Genomic DNA, 22,541 nt, shown 5'->3' on the forward strand with positions numbered 1-22,541 from the left:
TTCGCCCCAAAGTATGAAGGAATAGCTGCGCTCCGATCAATGGACGGATTAACTATAAGATAGATGGGCGAATACACATTTCAAATTATAGAATAGCTTCACTTTTGTATATTTTTTTACTGAACTATTTTCTTTAATAACTACATACAATTTTTTTAGGCTTATTAATTAATTTTCTGCTTTAAAAGTAATGACACTCTAATTGTGTTAATGTTAAGGTCCAACCTATCGACTGATTTTAAAGCTTTGCTTTTATTGATGTTGTCATCCTTGTTTTAGATACAAAATGTTCGCCACTAAATATGAAGGAATAGCTGCGCTAAGATCAATGGACGATCTGGGCAAGAGAACTCTTGACTTACAGGTTTTCTTTAACCTATCCTATTATATAAAGTAGTAAGAGTTTTTGTGTGAAGCTTAGGATCTCAATAACTAAAGAACTTATTCGGTTTTCTGTTTTAGATAATCTTTCAGATTTAAGTCTTGGAATGGTTTTTACTCATTTTTTAATACAAAGTAGCTTGATGTCTGTCTGTCTCTTAAGATCTCGGTAACCACTGAACCGATCAGATTCTACTCTTCAGGGAATATACCTTCTAGTCCTGTGGTGGTTTTAAGCTATTTACTTGGGGGGTGGGACACCCCCAACCCCCCAAAAAACAAAAAAATCCCCCCCCCATTTTTTTGTGGGAGATATCCTTGATCCTTTTTTTTTGTAGAAGATTTCCTTGGTCCTTCTTATTTTTTTTTTTTTAATTTCACCACAACTTTTTTTATCATCTCTTGGGGCAAAGCCCCTAGAGGCTAGGGGCGAGGCCGCTAGTTATTTTTATATAAGAATACTAGATCAATGTTTATTTGTCTGTCTGTGTTTGTCTGAACTGTAAGATCTTAACTGCTGGACCGATATGATTCTAATTTGTATTACAACTTATCCATCATCCACCATCTCCTTTTCAAACTAAATTGAAAGTAGGGGTCAAACTCCACTGGCCCTTTTCAAAAGCTTATCCTCTAGTAAAAAAAAACAAAAACGCTGCACTTGCCGGCTGCCGATCCCTCTACATGGCTAAACATAAATTATGTAATATCCATAAGCAACTAATTATAGAAATGCTAAAGACCAATCCACAAAAATGAGTGTGTCAATTTAGAACAAAATACTATAGAATTGTCCCATCCTATAGACTTAATTTTGTTATGATAATTCTAAGTTAACAAGGATGACAACATCCATAAAAGCGAAGCACTGAAACGGTAGTACAAACGGACATTAACACTTGTATAGTGACTAAACTGAATAATCAGAATATAAAAGTATAAGATTCGAAGCAAAATTGTAAGTAAATTTTTTGAATAATTACTTGATACAGGATTATGTTTATAGACATACTTACATTTTTAGGACTTGATTATAGAGTTGCTTAGCTTATAATATTGTTCTTTGTTGTTCCAGGAATCATTATACCAAAAATCAGATCAAACGGATAATTAGATCACATAAAAATTTGTTGTTAAAAAAGTAGAAAAATCAACATGTTTAAAATAGACATACGGACATTCTGGTAATGATTATAGAGTTGCTAGGCTTTCTAAATCGTACCTAACTACTACAGGAATCATCATGCAAAGTTTGAAATCGATAGGACAATTCTAACATGCATAAGTTAACAAATAAAAGCTATCTGTCTCGGACGGACGGACGGACGTACGGACGGACCGACCCTAATTATAGAAAAGCTTCGCTTTTAATAATATGGTACAATGTTAAAATATTTATTGTGGAGCACATTAGATTAAAATTTTGGTTCAAATACTATTTTTTTGTGAATTGGAAATATTATTCCAAATAGAGTTGTCCTAAGCTGTTAACACAGAAAACGATAATTATGCTAAACACAGTCAAATGAATCAGGGATCTAAAGGGATAAGACAATGGCGATAAATTGATGTACATTTCCAATGATGATACACAATTAATCCTTCGGACACTCAACTTAATGAACCAACCAATCAAAAATCAGTAAAGTCCCAAAAGTTGATGAGCCAACGAATATGAAACATCTGTTAAAATTGCAGTGCTTATCTAATAATCCACAATAAATGCTACAATTTGAATTAATGTTCTGTTAATAATCTATTAATCTGTTCATTTTAGTTTTGTTTGCTTTTTGACATAATTGTTATTGTTTAGTATATAATGATGATATTTGGAGTGCTATCTATACTTGTATCCCTGGCTAACTTCAGTATTTGCATTTGGATCAGGTAGATATCTACCTATCTATCTGTCTATCTATCTATCTATCTAATGATATTTGGAGTGCTGTCTATTCTTGTCTCCCTGGCTAACTTCAGTATCTGCATTTGGATCAGGTAGATATCTATCTATCTATATATCTATCTATCTATCTATCCATATTTGGAGTGCTGTCTATTCTGGTCTCCCTGGCTAACTTCAGTATCTGCATTTGGATCAGGTAGATATCTATCTATCTATCTATCTATCTATCTATCTATCTATCTATCTATCTATCTATCTATCTATCTATCTATCTATCTATCTATCTATCTATCTATCTATTTATCTATCCATCTATCTAATTAGTTATATCTATCTATCTATTTATCTGTCTATCTATCTTTCTCTCTCTCTCTCTCTCTCTCTATCTCTTTCTTTCTATCTCTCTCTCTCTCTCTCTCTCTCTCTCTCTCTCTCTCTCTCTCTCTCTCTCTCTGTGTCTCTCTCTTTATTATGCTCCATAACTCACTTTGTCCGTATATAGATGCTGTGAGTATTGGTGCAAAAAATATGACGTAACAAAAAATTAGCCAATGAGAGGCCACTATAAATTTTACCATTGGTCAATAACGGCCTCTCATTGGCTAATTTTTTTTGTTACGTCATATTTTTTGCACCAATACTCACAGCATCCCGTATATAAATACATGATTTTTGTGAACTTAGCTAGTATATAATGTTGTCATCCTTGTTTAGATTTGACTTGGATTTTTGGGAATGGGTGTTGGAAATCCAATGGTATACATACTGGAATGCTACTTACATTGTTATGGTTGCTATGGTTTTCTTTGCTTTTAATTCTGGTAACTTTATAGGGCAGGTTTAAGGCTATATTTGTTAGAAATCCAAAGGTACACCTACTGGAATGCTATCTACATTGTAATGGTAGCAATGGTCTTCTTTGCTTTTAATTCTGGTAACTTTATAGTGCAGGTTTTAGACTATATTTGTTGGAAATGAAATGGTACACCTACTGGAATGCTACCTACATTGTCAAGGTGTCTATGATCTTCTTTGCTTTTAACTATTGTAACCTGTTTTGGAGCAGGGTTTATGCTATATTTTTATGTATTCAGTTCTATAGTAATACATATTTTTTGTTACAAATCACTATAATATTTATTAAGAAGGTCTAAAAAATTTGGGATACAAGCTGGGATCTAAAGGGATAAGACAATGACTTTTAAATTGATGTACATATTCAATGATGATACACAAAATTACCCCTTCTATAAATAACAATTAGTGGTTGAAACTTTTGGACACTTAAATATCAAAATTCAAGAAAAGTCCCAAAAGTTGTTAAGTCACCAAATAAGAAAAAGTTATCATAAAAAATAGACAGATGATTTGGTTCAATAAGACAGCAAATTAAAATTTCAGAAATATAAAGTTATCTCATATTTTATTGCAGGGCTTTTGGTTTATGGAATATTTACAGAAAGCAGACTGATTATACTTCTTACAATGATTTTAAGGTAATGGATAGCACTAAATGATAATTAAAGAATGTTAGAATATTCCTACTTATATCAAACATGGCAAGATATTTCATTTAACGGTTAGGTACATTATAGAATGAGTAGTTACTTTTATAATCATTGCTAAAAAGTCTGTAATTCATTAAAAACTAGATAATTTTAAAAACATTCTATCTATCCTATTTTTACTTTACCCTATTACTAATTTGTACTTGGTATAGGAGAGAGTATATAATGACTATATTATGGCAGGTGTCTCATATGGATTATTTCCTTCACTGGAGTTGTAGTTATCTGAATGTATATAGTGTAGGAGAGAGTATATAATGACTATATTATGGCAGGTGTCTCATATGGATTATTTCCTTTACTGGAGTTGTAGTTATCTGTCTGTATATAGTGTAGGAGAGAGTATATAATGACTATATTATGGCAGGTGTCTCATATGGATTATTTCCTTTACTGGAGTTGTAGTTATCTGTCTGTATATAGTGTAGGAGAGAGTATATAATGACTATATTATGGCAGGTGTCTCATATGGATTATTTCCTTCACTAGGGTTGTAGTTATCTGTCTGTATATAGTGTAGGAGAGTATATAATGACTATATTATGGCAGGTGTCTCATATAAATTATTTCCTTTACTAGGGTTGTAGTTATCTGTCTATATATAGTGTAGGAGAGAGTATATAATGACTATATTATGGCAGGTGTCTCATATGGATTATTTCCTTCACTAGGGTTGTAGTTATCTGTCTGTATATAGTGTAGGAGAGTATATAATGACTATATTATGGCAGGTGTCTCATATAAATTATTTCCTTTACTAGGGTTGTAGTTATCTGTATGTATATAGTGTAGGAAAGTATATAATGACAGGTGTCTCATAATGACTATATTATGGCAGGTGTCTCATATAAATTATTTCCTTTACTAGGGTTGTAGTTATCTGTATGTATATAGTGTAGGAGAGTATATAATGACTATATTATGGCAGGTGTCTCATATAAATTATTTCCTATACTAGGGTTGTAGTTATCTGTATGTATATAGTGTAGGAGAGTATATAATGACTATATTATGGCAGGTGTCTCATATAGATTATTTCCTTTACTAGGGTGGTACTTATCTGTCTGTATATAGTGTAGAAGAGAGTATATAATGACTATATTATGGCAGGTGTCTCATATGGATTATTTCCTTCACTAGGGTTGTAGTTATCTGTATGTATATAGTGTAGGAGAGTATATAATGACTATATTATGGCAGGTGTCTCATATGGATTATTTCCTTCACTGGGGTTGTAGTTATCTGTATGTATGGAGTAGAGGAGAGAGTATATAATGACTATATTATGGCAGGTGTCTCATATGGATTATTTCCTTCACTAGGGTTGTAGTTATCTGTATGGATATAGTGTAGGAGAGTATATAATGACTATATTATGGCAGGTGTCTCATATGGATTATTTCCTTCACTGGGGTTGTAGTTATCTGTATGTATGGAGTAGAGGAGAGCAAATGGCTTCATGAAGAGTTACACGAGGTATGTTTAATTTGTTAAACAGCAACCATGGCTCATCATGTTGCACATTCGCTCATTGTTGGGTTTGATAGGTGACAGCCATACACAATTAGGACTTCTAAGACTAAGGTCATGCAATCAAAGGGTTGGTTGTCTATAAGGCAAATAGACGCTTCATGCTTTACGCAGAGTATGTTTCAAGATGCCTGGAGAGGTCTAGAACCCTATGGGACAACAAGCACACTAGAGTTCAACATTATTAATTTGTTCATTTAAGAAGCAAACTAGCAGATTCCCTCAAAGTACTTATTGACCCCAAAACTAGGGTTGGGCCAGATATCTGGCCATTTTCAAAATCCAGCCAAAAAAGTATCCGGCCCAACCTAACTCAAAACCCAATAACCTGAATAACTCCAAGAGAAAGGGTAAATTTCTGGGTATCATATTTGTGTACCTGAAGCTTGATGACTTTGATGACTGGTACATTTTGAAGACTTATTTTGGTGTTCCCAAACCTCTAAAGGACTGCTACACTATAATTTTTAATCAAACCTGAATAACTTCAAGAGTCACCGGGTCTTAAACCTCCCTAAAACTCTTCAGGACTGGTACACCATAATCTCACGGATATGTCTGTGAAAAAAAGGTCTAATAAAGTATTTTCATATTCCAGGTTTTTCGTGGGCTGGTGAGCAGATATGATGACGATGACAGGGTGAGCAGGATTATGAAGAAAATACAGGAGTATGTGGGGTGTTGTGGTGCTGGAAATAATAGGTTAGTAGATAGATAGATAGATAGATAGATGATGACAGGGTGAGCAGGATTATAAAGAAAATACAGGAGTATGTGGGGTGTTGTGGTGCTGGAAATAATAGGTAGATAGATAGATAGATAGATAGATAGATAGATAGATAGATAGATAGATAGATAGATAGATAGATAGATAGATAGATAGATAGATAGATAGATAGATAGATAGATAGATATATAGATAGATATATAGATAGATAGATAGATAGATAGATAGATAGATAGATAGACAGATAGATAGATAGATATATAGATATAGATAGATAGATAGATAGATAGATAGACAGATAGATAGATAGATATATAGATATAGATAGATAGATAGATAGATAGATAGATAGATAGATAGATAAACAGGTAATTCAATAGATAGGTAAAAACTTATTATAAAGATAGTTGGATGAATGAAGAAATGAAAATAGACAAAAGAAATAAATGATTGGATGGATAGAAAGATAGAATTAATGACAGATGGTTGGATTGATATTTAAATAGAAAGTATTCCACATAAAATATTCTTTTAAAATGCTTACTATTCTTACTATTTAAGCTAACTCATTAAAATGATAGAAATAAACAGCTCATTTCCAAATAGTTTAAGTTATAAACTCTGTCAAAATGCTTTCAAAACAGACCTTTTTCGACCTAAGATACGGCACAGTTTCTTTATAAGGCCAAGTAATCACTTTTGTAATTTCTTTTTAAAGTTTGATTCTGTTCAATTAACCCTTTTTATAACAGACTTTAATAATAAAAAAAATCCGCAAAAATAACAAAAAATTGTAGGAAGACTTAAGTCTACTTTAGACTCAAACACGAGAAAACTAGATAGATTAGATGAGTCATGCTTTTTTGTTATTTTTTAGGGAGGATTATTTTTCAATGCACAAAGTGTTTCCATTTGAATGTCGTCATCCTGTTACAGGCAAGTTGTATTTGTTACCAGGACGGTAGGGGACTATGGGCTGTTTATTACACTGGTCCCCAAAGTTTCATAATAACGATTTCTTATGCGTTGAATTAACAACTTTTGGGACTTTTTATTGAATTGTTTGGTTCATAAAGTTAAATTTATAAGCCATTGTCGTATCCCTTTCACCCCTGACCAGTAGCTAATTTTACACAGCTGCTGACTTTTTTAAAGGTATGGGCTTTATTCAATTTTAGAGTTCAAGCTTAATAGTCGTAAATCCATGTTTATCTAAAAAAATAATATGATTATCTATCTATCTATCCTAGAAAACTCGTACACTATCAACTGTCCCCAAGGTATGTCCTGGTATCTAGAACCATGGACAGCCACCTTCGCCTCTATCTATCTAACTATCTATCTATCCTAGGAAACTCGTACACTATCAACTGTCCCCAAGGTATGTCCTGGTATCTAGAACCATGGACAGCCACACTCTCCTCAATCTCTCTGTTCTTCTGGTAAATATCACACAGACAGGCAGACAGAAAACATACAGTCAAACAGACAGACAGACAGACAGAGAGACAGACAGACAGACAGACAGACAGACAGACAGACAGACAGACAGACAGACAGACTGGCAGACAGACATGCAGACAGACAGACAGACAGACATACAAACAGACAGAAAACATACAGTCAAACAGACAAACAGACAAACAGATAGACAGACAAACAGACAGATAGACAGTCAAACAGAAGAACAGATATGGTATCCTTTAGCGTAGCAAAACTACCAAAAATAACATTTACAAAATTTTAAAATTACTTTTAGTGTAACAGATTTTGTTGTGCTTTACTATTCTAAACAGCTAAGGTAAGTTATTTTTACCACTGCCAAAAAACAGTTTTATTGATAGAAAACGTAACCAAATCAATAAAAGAAATGAGTAAGACAATATATTTCTAAAATTGTCAATAATATAATATATCACGAAACCTTTTATATTCAAAAGTAACATGAATTTTTAACAAAATAGAAATAGTAGAATAGAAGCATATTCTGAACTGTTTTATCGTCAAATCTAAGAAGGAACATTTCTAGCAGACAAAAGTATTGTTTACTTTCGACTCAAGCTGATGTGGATTCTTAAAAAATTATAGACTCGCTACTCGATAGTGAGGCAAAATTATTTTTGTGAAAAATCATCCAAAAACACATTAAAAATCTACAAAAATTAAACAAAATCATATGTTAATAACCCTTTTAAGATTTTATTTAATTTTTGTAAATTTTTTTATTCAATTTTGGAGGATTTTTCACAAAAATGATTTTGCCTCACCAGCGATTAGCTAGCCTAACTTTTATTTAAGAATCCACCTCGTTTCGAAGCTTTCAAATTTAAACGAAATTTTTAGGCAATTAATTCTGATTCCGCAAAGCTTTCTACTAAGAAAATATACTGTTTACAGCTGACTTTTATTTATGTATGAAATGAAAAAAAACATGCATTCGTAACAAGATGTGTACAAAATTTCAACCAATGAAATTAAATGTATGTACCGATGCGATTCTCCTATTGGCTCAATCAGACATTCCCTCTCTTTCTTAGTACCTTTATTTTTAACAATTACAAAAATTAATTACCCCAAAACATTTTTTTAGACTTTAAAAAACACTCCTACATCCACTAACTTAAAAATGCCCCTATTAATTGAAATAAAAGGTTTAATTTTCTAATTTAATACTTTTTAAAATATTTTTTTTTTAGGAAAAACCTATTGGAGCTGGAAGAAAACTAAGATGAAATTATTTTAAAAACCAAATCCACAAATCATAGCAAAAATATGACCTAAAGTTACTAATTCTTTTACAAAATGTATTTTACTATTTAGCGCATTATAGACAGCTTTCCGCGGATATTAAATGATAAATTATAACATTAAAAACCTCGGCCTGGTATTAATTTTATGATTTTTTTAATATTCTTGGAAAATTTAATGTAAGACAATGTTAGACATGGTTTTTCAGTATGGCTAAGAACCAATTTCAATCGGTTTCGATGCCATAACGGAATTCTTTATATTTGAAATTTGTTAATAAATTAAAAATATTGATTACCATGTAATTAATGTAACAACTATTTTTTCGTAAGTTAAATAAATAATAATTTTCGCTTTAAAATTAGTATTTGGTATTAGTAATTTAAGGAGGGGTGGATTAAAAAGGGTTTTATAGCATAAGGGATACGACAATGGACAACAAATTGATAATACATCACCAATGATTATATAATAAAATCATCACTTCTCTGTATATTAAAATAATGGTTGAAAAGTTTAATCACTGATTGTTTGAACCAATTAATTTTAATGCATGATAAAAATATACACGTACTTAATAAATGTATACAGAAGGGGTTATTTTATTATCATCATTTGGATGTACATTAATTTATTTTACATTGTCTTATCCCTTCAGATCCCTGATAATATACAAGTATAGTTTTCTTTATGAAATCTCCAATTTGTTGAGCCTTATTGTTCACTGCATGGGGTCCCAATAAATCAGGGATCTAAAGGGATAAGACAATGGCCGATAAATTGATGTACATCCTAAATGATGATACACAAAATTACCCCATCTGTAGATTACAATTAGTGTTTGAAACTTTAGGACACTCAACTAAATGAACCAACTAATAAAAATTCAATGAAAGTCCCCAAGGTTGTTAAGTCAACTAATAAGAAAATGTTATTATAAGAGTTTGGTAACTAGTGTATTCACCAGCCCAATGTCCCGTCCCTCCTGCCAATAAATGGTAATTGGGGGTTTTATAAAACTAGCAAAACAACTTTTAAAAATATTTTTTTTTTTGACAATCTACTTTTTATGATTAGGGTCGACCCGTCCGTCGGGTAACGGTTAGCTCTTTAATTTAATCTAGACGTGTTAGAATTGTCCTATCGATTTCAAACTTTGCATTTTGATTCCTATAATTAGAAAAAGTAGCAACTCCTTAATCGTATCCTGTATTTAAACAGTTTTTAAAAACAAATTAACACTTAAAAATTAATGTTCTGCTTATTAATAGTGAGTTGTGATACTCTATAAGAGTTATTGTTCGTTTGTCCTTTCTTCTAATTTGCTAGGTGTCAAATTTGCTCAATAAAACATTTTTGAGTTTAAATTTTCTCAGTTATGTAAAAACAGCAAAAAACTAACAATTGAAGTACATTATATTTAGATGTCTTTATCGAATCATGAACATTAACAAAGCGAAATTTTTCTAGAATTAGGGGTCATGCCGTCCGTTCGTAACGGTGAGCTATTTTCCTTGTACTTTCAAACTATACCAGTAAGTTACGATTTAGAACTCTATAATCGTTACCAGAAAGTTCATTTAAATATGCTGTTTTTTTAACTTTTTAACAGCACCTTTTTGTATGATAAAATTATCGTATTCATCTAATTTTTGGAATAATTATTCCTAAAATAACGTTGTGCAATAATGTAAGCGAGGCACTTACTTAACAGCATACTGTGTTTACGCAATATCACTTTATGGATGTTGTCATCATGGTGTTTAATAAATGTACTAAGCATTGAACATTATCATAATGGTCGGCGGGGGGTGGGGAACATACCCCTCCCCCCTTCGGTTTTTTATATGATTTTCTGTACGTGAAAGATAGAGAGCCATAACTAAGCGACTTTTTAAAATACTAGCGGCTACGCCCCTAGAAGCCTCTAGGGGCACTTAAGATAGGAGGAGGAAAAGTCATCCCATTTTAAATTTGTGTTCAAAAGAGTAAAAAAAATATTTTTTGGGGGATTGGGGTAAAGACACCCTCTCTAAAAATAGTTTAAAACCTTCCCATGACCTATAAAAAGCTTAACTGTAAAGAAGAACAATATAGGTTCAGCGGTTAGCGAGATCCTTCGGGACAGACAAAAAACGCTTACTACTTTATATAATAGGATGAGTATGACACATAGCTAGAATTTGGATTTTTTGAATATTTTGAATATCTCCATCCTGGCGGGCACAGGATGCCAGTATATTTCAAGGAAATGAGAAAACATTTTTTTAAAATAATCAAAGCATTCATATTATCAAATTACTAAATTTGTTCGTCTGTATGTTCTTAACGGATAGCTTTAATCGTATATTAGGCATATTAGCTAATTGTCTTATCTTAACATTTCCAAACTTTGTATGATGATTCCTGTAACTATTAGATACAATTTAGAAAAGGTAGCAACTTTATTATTTTCGTCTGTATGTTCTTTCCGTGAGAAATATTTTCAGGGTATGCGAGAATCTCTCACAATATCCATGCATTCTATTTCCAAAGAAGGTATAATTCTTTTTGGCATGGAAAATTTCTAAAACATGAAAACTTGCCAGGGAGGGAGGGGACATTGGATTGTAGATCATTCTGGTACCCAAAGTTTTATAAACACGATCTCTCATTCGTTGGATTGAAAACTTTTCTTGAATTTTGATTGGATTGTACAAAATGTCCATGTTACTTTAACGTCAGGTTCAGCAACCTAAGGAGAGCCAAATCTCTCATTTTCTTTTAAAAACATTCTAGGTTTTAGGTTAAGTAACACTAACCCAACAGACAACCAACCCTTTGATTTCACGACCTTTGTCTGAGAAGTCTTAACTGTACATGATAATGGTTTACGCCTGTTTTTAGCCAAGGTTTCCCCCTGCTCTGTCTATTAATGTCTCGCATCTGACTTTTTTAAAACGTCTTTAGTTGAGCCGAGATTGGAACTCATAACCTCACCGACGACTAGTGTATGGGCTACGTGTTTAATGGGGTAATTGTGTACATCACAATCGAGAATGCATATCAATTTGATATACAATGTCTTATCCCTTTAGATCCCTGGAAATTTGTTTATTTGTATTTGTCTGGTATTGATATTACAATTTTTCACACTTATACGAAAGAGAACCACAAAAAGTAAAGTGAATTATAATACACAAAACCTGTCTAGTTAAACAAGAATGACAACATCCATAAAAGCAAAGCTCTACAATTAGATTGAAGGACAAACTTACAATAACCCTTGTAGAGTCTTAAAACTGAAAATCAGAATTAATGCTTAAATCTAAACAAAACTTTAAAATACAGAAAACTTCTTAAGGACATACTACATTTTTAGGACTTGATTATAGAGATGTTATAATAGTGTACCCTGTTGTTATAGGAATCAGTATTGAAAAAGTTAGATGAATAAGCTAATTATAACATACAAAAAAATTGTCAAAAACATAAATAAAGCATGTTTTACATAACGTACTGACTTTCTGGTAACGATTCGTTTACTATTATATCGTTCCTAACTGTTATAAAAATCAGATGTTTGATATCGATAGGACAATTCTAACATGTATAAATTAAGGAAAAGTGCCGTTGCTTTTTAAAAGAAAACTTATGTTCATCAGTAGCGCAGCAATTTTAAGCTAATTTTTATCTAAAAGTAACAGAATGTCTGTCTGTACCTAAGGATCTAGCTAACCGGTGAACCGATATGGTTCTCCGTTACAATGTAGCTTCTTAAAGGTCCTGGGATGGTTTATAGCTATTTTTGGGGAGGATACTAGCAGACTTTTCGTCGTATTTCCGATTTGATACAAAAATATGTTTTATAATAATTTATTTGTCACTGGCAGAGTATCAAAAGAGTCCTACACACTATTGTATATACCCAGGAAGGGAGGGGACATTGGACTGTAAATTATACTGGTACCCAAAGTTTTGGCAGAGTATCAAAATAGTCCTACACACTATAGTACATACTCAAGGAGGGAGGGGATATTGGACTGTAAATTATACTGGTACCCAAAGTATCTTATTTGTCTCTGGCAGAGTATCAAACGAGTCCTACACACTATAGTACATACTCAAGGAGAGAGGGGATATTGGACTGTAAATTATACTGGTACCCAAAGTATTGGCAGAGTAACAAAAGAGTTCTACACACTATAGTACATACTCAAGGAGGGAGGGGATATTGGACTGTAAATTATACTGGTACCCAAAGTATCTTATTTGTCACTGGCAGAGTATCAAAAGAGTCCTACACACTATAGTATATACTCCAGGTAGGGAGGGGACATTGGACTGTAAATTATACTGGTACCCAAAGTATCTTATTTGTCTCTGGCAGAGTATCAAAAGAGTCCTACACACTATAGTACATACTCAAGGAGGGAGGTGATATTGGACTGTAAATTATACTGGTACCCAAAGTATCTTATTTATCTCTGGCAAAGTATCAAAAGAGTCCTACACACTATAGTACATACTCAGGTAGGGAGGGGACATTGGACTGTAAATTATACTGGTACCCAAAGTATCTTATTTGTCTCTGGCAGAGTATCAAAAGAGTCCTACACACTATAGTACATACTCAGGTAGGGAGGGGACATTGGACTGTAAATTATACTGGTACCCAAAGTATCTTATTTGTCTCTGGCAGAGTATAAAAAGAGTCCTACACACTATAGTACATACTCCAGGAAGGGAAGGGACATTGGACTGTAAATTATACTGGTACCCAAAGTATCTTATTTGTCATTGGCAAAGTATCAAAAGAGTCCTACACACTATAGTACATACCCAGGAAGGGAGGGGACATTGGACTGTAAATTATACTGGTACCCAAAGTATCTTATTTGTCTCTGGCAGAGTATAAAAAGAGTCCTACACACTATAGTACATACTCCAGGAAGGGAAGGGACATTGGACTGTAAATTATACTGGTACCCAAAGTATCTTATTATCATTGGCAGAGTATCAAAAGAGACCCATACACTATAGTACATACTCAAGGAGGGAGGGGACATTGGACTGTAAATTATACTGGTACCCAAAGTATTGGCAGAGTATCAAAAGAGTCCTACACACTATAGTACATACTCAAGGAGGGAGGGGATATTGGACTGTAAATTATACTGGTACCCAAAGTATCTTACTTGTTTCTGGCAAAGTATCAAAATAGTCCCACACACTATAGTACATACTCAGAGGGAGGGGATATTGGACTGTAAATTATACTGGTACCCAAAGTTTTATAACCACGACATATTATTCGTTAGCTCAAAAACTTTTGGTACTTTTACTAAATTTTGATTGGTTAGTTCCAAACTTGTAGTGTCAAAACATTTTAACTAAAATTCTTAATTTCAAAAGGAGTAATCTTGTTTATCATCATTGGGGATGTATTTATATAAATTTGTCTTATCCCTTAAGATCCCTGTATATACTACACATCATTAGGGATCTAAAGGGTTAAGACAATTGCCGATAAATTGGTGTAAATCCCCAATTATGATACACAAAATTACCCCTTCTGTAGATTACAATTAGAGTTTGACACTTCATGAACCAATTAATAAAAATTTAATAAAATTCCCCAAAGTTGTTACGCCAACGAATAAGAAAACTGTATTATGATACTTTGGGGACTAGTGTAATGAACAGCCCAATGTCCCCTCCCTCCCTCCATGACACATTCTTGGCTGTAAGAAATCTTTGTTTTGAATTTCTTAAAAGATAAGAATAGTTATTTATCACAGCGTATTATAGCAGCTTTCCGCGAAAAAAATATAAGGCCTAGATCAACAAAAATGTTTTTTTTTTTATCATTGTTAGATTACATTAGTACCCAAAGTTGTATTATCATGTTAACTTATTTATTAGCATTAAAACTTTGGGTACTTTTATTAAAGTTTTGTTTGGTTGGTTCCAATCTAAGAGAATAAAAACTTTTTAGCCGATAATTTTGATCTACAGAAGTGTTAGATCATTGAGGGATATATGTACATCAATTTATCGTTCATTGTCATATCCCTTTAGATCTCTACATTATAAATCTACAAGGTGATTACAAAATGTACATACAACTTCAAATATCCCAAAAATCTTTAAACCAACCGATAGCAAAACGGCAGTAGTGGTACAATCCGGTCAAATTTTTGTTAAAAAGTGTACAGATTTTATTACGAAAGAGCATTTTTTTTCTTTTCCTTCGCATAATGAGTCAGCATTTCTTTGGATGAAGCCTAAATCATATATTGTGAAGCATATGACAAAACACTTACTCGTAAAAAATAAACAAAGTAATTTATTTTACAGATTTTACCTTATAAGTTTGACGGATTTTGGGGAAAATTTGCCTTTCTTGATGCACTCTATCTATAGGGACAGCCCATAATTTACAATAAACAAATTAACTATCCCAGAACAAAGTGGTTGCTTTATTTACCTAACTGTAGTAACAGCCCATAATCTAAAAATCAACTATCCTAAAACAAAGTGGTTCCTTTATTTACCTTATTGTAGTAACAACCCATATTTTACAATATATAGCATAAAAAATCAACTATCCCAAAACAAAGTTGTTCCTTCCTTTACCTAACAGTTGTAACAGTCCATAATCTATAAAAAAGCATAAATATCAACTATCCCAAAACAAAGTGGTTCCTTTCTGTACCTAACTATAGTAACAGCCCATAATTTACAATAAAAACATAAAAATGTCAATTAGAGGGAAAAACAGAAGTTCATTTTCTTGTTAAAAGTATTATAGAGTAGAGTTTAGATAGAGAGAGAGAAAGATTTAAATAGAAAGAATGAAAGTAAGAGAGAAAAAGAAAGAGAAAAATAGATAAAGAGTGAGGGAAAAAGAGAGAAAGAGATGGAAAAGGAATAGAAAAAAAGGGTGTAGGTAGAATTTAGAGAGAAAGAGAAAGACAGAATGAAGGATAGAATGGGAAAAATGAAAAGAGACAGAGAAAGTGATAGAAAGTCTGGAAAATAAAGAAAAAGAAAGAAATAGATAATTACAGAGAGAGAGAAATAAATTAGGGAAATAGAAATATAGTTAAAATAAAGAGTGAGAAAGAAAGATATATATGGAGAGAAAAAGTTAGAAAGAGAAAGAGAGAGAGGGAAAGAAAGATATTAAACGAGAGAAAGAGTGCAGAGTTTAGAGAGATAGATGGATAGATAGAGAGAGAGAGAGAGAGAGAGAGAGAGAGAGAGAGAGAGAGAGAGAGAGAGAGAGAGAGAGAGAGAGTGAGAGAGAGAGAGGGAGAGAGAGAGAGAGAGAGGGAGATAGAGAGAGAAATAGAAAAATAGATAGATATAGAGAGAAATAGAGAGAAAAAGTGCTAAAGCATATACATATATGTAGCATTCTTATTACATTAGTTATGGAACTCTTTACAATATCAACAAAAAACAGCCATCTACCACAAATAGACGGTAAGAAATTCACGTATTCCCTTTAGAGTAGGTCACTGAACGGACGGACGGACAGACTATGACATACAGAGTAGCTTTAATACTATTTTTGAGTTTTTATTCGCACAACATTTATTTTCTAAAGGTGATCTAGGCCGTGAGAAAATTATTATTTTAGTGTTTCAACATTACAAAAATTTTTTTTGCCATTAAAAGCAAAGATTTTCTACATTTATTTTCGACAATTCGACGATACTCCGTTTGTCTGCAAGCACTCTAGTCGTTAATCGAGGCGTGTTATAATCGTTTGATTAATTTCAAACTCTGTATAATCTTAATTATAATTTATGTAATAATAAGATAAACTTTTGAAATCGTAGCAAAGCAACTCGGTTCTAAATGTTAGAAAATCTTTACATTAATTTATTCTCTTGGGAGGGTGGTGGTGCCCTCTTACCAAATATAGTTATAAACCTTCCCTGAAAACTACTTTGTAAAGGAGAACCATATAGTTAATTAGGATGATTGTTTATCTGACTTAATCTGATTTGTTAAGCATTGCTTTTAGTCTTTTCAAATTAATTGAACCGCTAACAGATATGTTTTGCTTTATTTGAGAAACATCATTGGATTGTTTTTAGGTGTTTCATAATTGATTTATATCAAAAGAAGGCATATGATAGGGAAGGAGGGGACATTGGACTGTAAATTATGCTGGTACCCAAAGTTTAATAACCCTGTTATCTGATTTATGGGCTTAGAAATTTTGGTTGGTACCTTTAGTGTTCAAACTTTTCAACTAAAAATTGTAATCTATCGAAGAGGTAATTTTGTTTATCATCATTGGATCAATATGAATCAATCGTTCAATGTATTCTTCCTTAAGATCCCTGATTAAATTAAACTTTATCTTTTTTTAAATTTTCAAAATAATAAAAATCATATAATACAAGGTTTTTGTCTTAATTTTCTGGGAGGAAAAAGACAATGAAAATAAAATTAATCTACAAATCTGTTTTTCCCCAATAACCAAAATAACAAAAGGCACAATTTAATAATTTTATAAGAATAAGCAACTTTGACAATATCCAAATTTTATTTTTAAAGGAATTATTCACGCAACCTTATAAACATTTAGAATATCTTAATGGGTATAAAATACACTTTAGGTTGCTAATATTTATTGGTCAGTTCGTTTATCCAGTAGGAGGGAAGGGGATGGAGGGATCGTCATTTTAGCAAGCTATAAGTTTCCCTTTATTAGAGTACATGATAATCTGGTGTAAGATCCACGTAATAATAAATCTATTTACAAAGTTGCATTTAAACTTAACTTTGATACTAAAATTAATAAATAACATAACGAGGACAATCGGGGTGCTGCCACTTTTACCACTAGCAAAAGTACAGCCACTGTGTTTTTGACAAAAATTAGGTGTGTTTTTGTCAATTTCGTTTTTAGCTGTATTTTTGGCAATATTTTTTTATCCACTGTCAAAATTACACCTTTCTGCTGCCATAAACACAGTTTTACTGTCAAGTTCACACCCATGAAATTCAAGTATGCTGTCAAATTCACAGTTTTGATGACAAAAATACACCTACTTTTAAATCAATATTAATTATAAATATTTTGACCAAGTTGTTAAACCTTATAACTATTAATAATAGTTAAATCAATCTACACAACAATAATTCTAAACTTTTCAAAAGAAGGTAACAGACAAATATTGGATATTATAGTGGATCTAGTGGTGATAAAAGTACAGTTGTAGACGTTGGAATTGAATGTCCAGGTTCAGGTACAGTTTCAGGTACGGTCACAGGTACAGGCACTGGTTTACAGATTGTAATATGCCGTGGTAAATAGAAACTGGAATATTCCTTATTACAAGAAGGACATGGTTTTCAACAGTTACGAGTGACAAACAATAATTCTTGTAGAATGTCAGAACTGAATATACAAAAAATTAATATATAAGTTTAGACAAAATTATACGTAAATTTGTAACAAAACTTCTTAAATACAGAATTCTGTTTAAGGACATACTGACATTTTTAGGACTTGATTATAGAGATGCTTCGCTCAAAATATTGTAACTTTTTGTAATATTAATCAGTAATCCAAAAATCAGATCTGATATGAGGAGGGGAGAAATAGGGGGTAAATCAAGGGGTATGTATAATGCTACAACATTAAAGTGGGTTTATACACATATTTTTCTATATGTAATAGATATATTGAATATTATGGATAAATAAGTAGGTATAAATTTAATAGGTGTATATTTGTCAATATGTAGGTGTAAAATTGACAAATTATAAATTTAATAGCTGTATTTTTGTCAATATGTAGGTGTATAATTGACAGCAAAACTGTGAATATGCCAGTGCAGTAACTGTATTTTTGTCATACCCCCTAAAAAAGCGGGTGTGAATTTGACAATAAAACTGTGTTTATGACAGCAAATCACTGTGTTTATGACAGTAATATCACTGTATTTTTGCTAGTGGTAAATCTGCCATGTACCCGGACAATCATATCTGTAAGTAGCGCAATTACAATTAAAAGGACAGAAAATTTAAACATATACAGGGGGTGGGGCAGGCAACATTTGACTAAAAATTACTATTAAATGTATATAATTAATAAAACACTTTACCCTTAGAACTGATTTCATTGATCCATGTTTATAAGATAAATCCTCAGTAAAAAATAGCCTAAAACCATTATAAAACCAATAAACGTTTATAAAATAAAATTCAAAATTGCCATTCAATGCACCAGGCCAGTTATATATTATTTTATTCGATGGCTTAACAACTTTGGGGACTTTTGATCGGTTGGTTCATTGAGTTCAGTGTCGAAACGTTTAAACCAAAAATTGTTATCTAAAGATAGGTTAATTTTTTGTATCATCATCGAAGATTGGCATTAATTTATCGGCCATTGTCTTATCCCTTTAGATCCAAATAATAGCATGAGGAAGTTATCAGAAAAAAATGGGTGGGGGGGTAATGGGCGAGTGCATAATTGATTTTTTCTTATTCTTTCCAATGTTATATGTTAATACATTGTAGTTTAGTTTTTTGGAATATTTTAGCAAAAATAAGCATAAAAACTAGCACAAAGTTAATAAAGGTATTTCAAATTCAATAAAAATTCTGTATAAAATTATGAATAAAATATGTTATTGTGAAGGATAATATAAAAAGGAAAAGAAGTGATTGGTAGAGGAAGATTATTGGAGGTAGGCTAATGGGAGATAGAGTAAAGATGAGAGGAGTTAAAGGAAATTAAAGAGAGAAAGAAGTAAAGAGAAGAGGAAGTGAAGGGGAAAATAAGTGATGAAGAGAGGAAGTGAAGAGGAGAAAAAGTGAAGTGTATAGGAAGTGAAGGAGAGATTAAGTGATGAGGAGAGAAAGTGAAGATAAGAAAAAGTTAAGTGTATAGGAAGTGAAGGGGAGAAAAAGTAAAGTGTATAGGAAGTGAAGGGGAGAAAAAGTGAAGTGTATAGGAAGTGAAGGGGAGAAAAAGTGAAGTGTATAGGAAGTGAAGGGGAGATTAAGTGATGAGGAGAGGAAGTGAAGATAAGAAAAAGTGAAGTGTAGAGGAAGTGAAGGGGAGATTAAGTGATGAGAAGAGAAAGCTAATGGGAGAGGGAGTGAGGGGGAGAGGAGGAGAGGGGGAAAGTATTTGAAAGGTAGAGGAAGTTAAGGGGAGATAAAGTGAAGGAGAACGGGAAAGAGGGATGGTAAGTGAAGGGAAGAGGGAGTAAAGGGCAGAAGGGGAGAGAATTTGAAGTGGAAAGGAAGTAAAAGGGAGGGGAAGTAAAGAGGGAGACGTGAGAGGTTGGGGAGGAAAGGGAACTGAAAAAAGGAGATTCAGACACTTCTAGAGTAGCTGTGCTGCCAAAAAAATATATAAATTTTCTATTTTGTATAAACTCTCGTATATAATACGGCGGATTGACTAAGGGGTTTCCTCCCTATTTTAGTGTAACATTAAAAAGTCATTATCTAGAGAAATTCCCCCCCCCCCCCCATCCACCAAACAAATGTCTGTTGAATTTAGAATAAAGTAATATAGAAATTAGTTGAAAAAAGGAATCAATAGGGATAAGGTAAATTTCCAATAAATTAATGCATATACTATAATGGATTTATTATTACCTGGATCTTCACCAGATTACCATGTACTCTAGTCTCTAATAAAGAGAAACTTGTAGCGGGCTAAAATAATGATATCCCCCATCCTACTGGATGAATGAACTGACCAATAAATAACAGGGGAAATAGCAACTTTACAATTCTTCCCCTGTCATAATATCCATGTATATTTTACATCTATTTGTACTATCACAATGATAAAAAAAATAACATTACCCCCTCTGCAAGTCTTGATATTTTTAGTATACATCAACTTATCAAGATTTAATAAAAGTACCCTAAGTTTTAAAGTCAATTGATAATAATATGTTAAAATACTTAAACATAAAAAAAAACATTTAAAACATTAATTTTTTAAAAATTTCATGGTTCCTTTATCCCATTTTGAACCATTTTAAAAATGTAAACAAAACCCGCCCTTATTTCTCGCAGATTATTACTACCACTACCACACCCCTCAAAATCAATCACTCCCCCCCCCCATCCCCAAATGAGAAATTTAGTCTCAAAATTCATCATTTTTCCCAGCCGAATCGACTTTTGATCTTTTGCCACAGATATGAAGGGATAAGACAATGGACAATAAATTAGTGTACATCCCTAATGTTTATAAACACAATTACCATTCTGTAGATAACAATTACTGGTCCACTGTTTGGACGTCACCAACGTTTTGAACTAACAAATCAAATTCGGTAGAAATGCCCAAAGTTTCTGAGCCATCGAATAAGAGCAATTGGTTTTAAAACTTTGCAGATGGGTTAAAAAATTTGAATGATTTAGAATTATATTTAAAGAAGTCTTTTAACATCAAACAAGATTGGGTGGTATAAAATAACCGAAGCTTTCACTCAAAATACCTTTTTGATCACTGATAAACCCCCCTTTAATTTTTATAAATTGAAAATAAGGGGGAATGGTGGAATAGTTTTTCATTTGTTTTTGTTTATGACTTCAGGTCAGGATAGGTTAGGTTATATTAAGTATATGGTAGCCCCGCAGGATTAGGACCACTGGTATTATTATTATTCAACTGGCAATTTGTGTACAAGTATTAAAATTCATTAATCATCCATTGTCCTATCCCTTAGGATCCCTGTGTAAGATACAAAAAAAAACATTTTCAGATGATTTAGTCATTATACAAAACAAAGCCACATTTTTTGCTTTCATAATTTAGGAAAAGGGATAGTTATAGTTATAGACAGCTTTTCGCGGATGATAAAATGAAAAATCATAAGATTCTAATTCCATGTTTGTCTGTTGAATGAAATACTAAAACCCACTAGACCAATTGGTCCCTATTTTCAAAGAATATTTGAACCTGGAATGGTTTTAGGCTTTTTTTTGAGGAAGTCTTTGTCTCCCTAACTTCATTTTCAGTGTAGCTTCTATTAGGTCCTGGGATGGTTTTTAATTATTTTGGGGGAAGGATACCACTAACCTCCCATGATAAATCTAATAGAAAAAATAACTAGTACCTTTTTTTCTTTTTCTTTTTAAAACTAAGATTTAAAGTAAGGGGTGGGGTCGACTCCCGACACCCCTCCCCCCCACATCACCTCAAGTGCTTCTAGAGGCCTATTGGGGGCATAACTGCTAGTGATAGATAAAGAGGAGACAATGCAAATCTGACTTCCCCAAAAAATTATAAAATACAAAAAAAATGTTGCTACTTATACAATCAAAAATGCATAATCTACAGGAATCTAAAGGGATAAGACATTGACCAATAAATTGATGTACATCACCAATGATGATACACAATGATTACAATTAGTAGATTAAACTGTAGGACATTTAATTTGATTAATCAACAAATGAAAATTCAATAAGAGTCCTCAAAGTTGTTAAACCAAAATAAGAAAACAATTATTATAAAACTTTGGGGACTAGTGTAATAAACAGCCCATTGGCCCCTCCCTCCCTCATTTTAAACGTGAATCTGACTTCCTCAAAATATATCAAAATAAAATAAAAATATTTTGCTACTTATACAATCAAATATGCATAATCCCATCATGTGCTATCGTTTCCGTAGTTAACAATTTAAAAAGCCAATATT

The 22,541-nt window shown here is 32.4% G+C and overlaps 1 protein-coding gene across 1 annotated transcript; it reads left to right on the forward strand.

Annotated features, from left to right (window-relative positions):
- Positions 1–275: 275 nt before the first annotated feature.
- Positions 276–9,218, forward strand: LOC145324380 (tetraspanin-2A-like). Its single transcript, XM_080166981.1, has 10 exons — positions 276–364; positions 2,195–2,268; positions 2,999–3,105; positions 3,717–3,780; positions 5,235–5,328; positions 5,981–6,084; positions 6,987–7,045; positions 7,461–7,551; positions 7,869–7,910; positions 8,806–9,218. The coding sequence occupies exons 1-10, from the start codon at positions 287–289 to the stop codon at positions 8,834–8,836; spliced, it is 744 nt and encodes a 247-aa protein (XP_080023107.1). The 5' UTR covers positions 276–286; the 3' UTR covers positions 8,837–9,218.
- Positions 9,219–22,541: the final 13,323 nt, after the last annotated feature.

This window comes from Acartia tonsa, chromosome 7, assembly GCF_053477335.1.
Source record: "Acartia tonsa isolate MP-2025a chromosome 7, ASM5347733v1, whole genome shotgun sequence".
In the NCBI taxonomy this organism is placed as follows: domain Eukaryota; kingdom Metazoa; phylum Arthropoda; class Copepoda; order Calanoida; family Acartiidae; genus Acartia; species Acartia tonsa.

What these genes read in the sequence shown, in the direction of transcription:
- LOC145324380 (XM_080166981.1), top strand. Translation starts at nt 287, where the DNA reads ATGTTCGCCACTAAATATGAAGGAATAGCTGCGCTAAGATCAATGGAC. An exon ending in ATGTCGTCATCCTGTTACAG is followed by an intron (nt 7,046 to 7,460) that starts GCAAGTTGTATT and finishes TATCTATCCTAG; the next exon opens with GAAACTCGTACACTATCAAC. An exon ending in TACTATTCTAAACAGCTAAG is followed by an intron (nt 7,911 to 8,805) that starts GTAAGTTATTTT and finishes TTTTTTTTTTAG; the next exon opens with GAAAAACCTATTGGAGCTGG.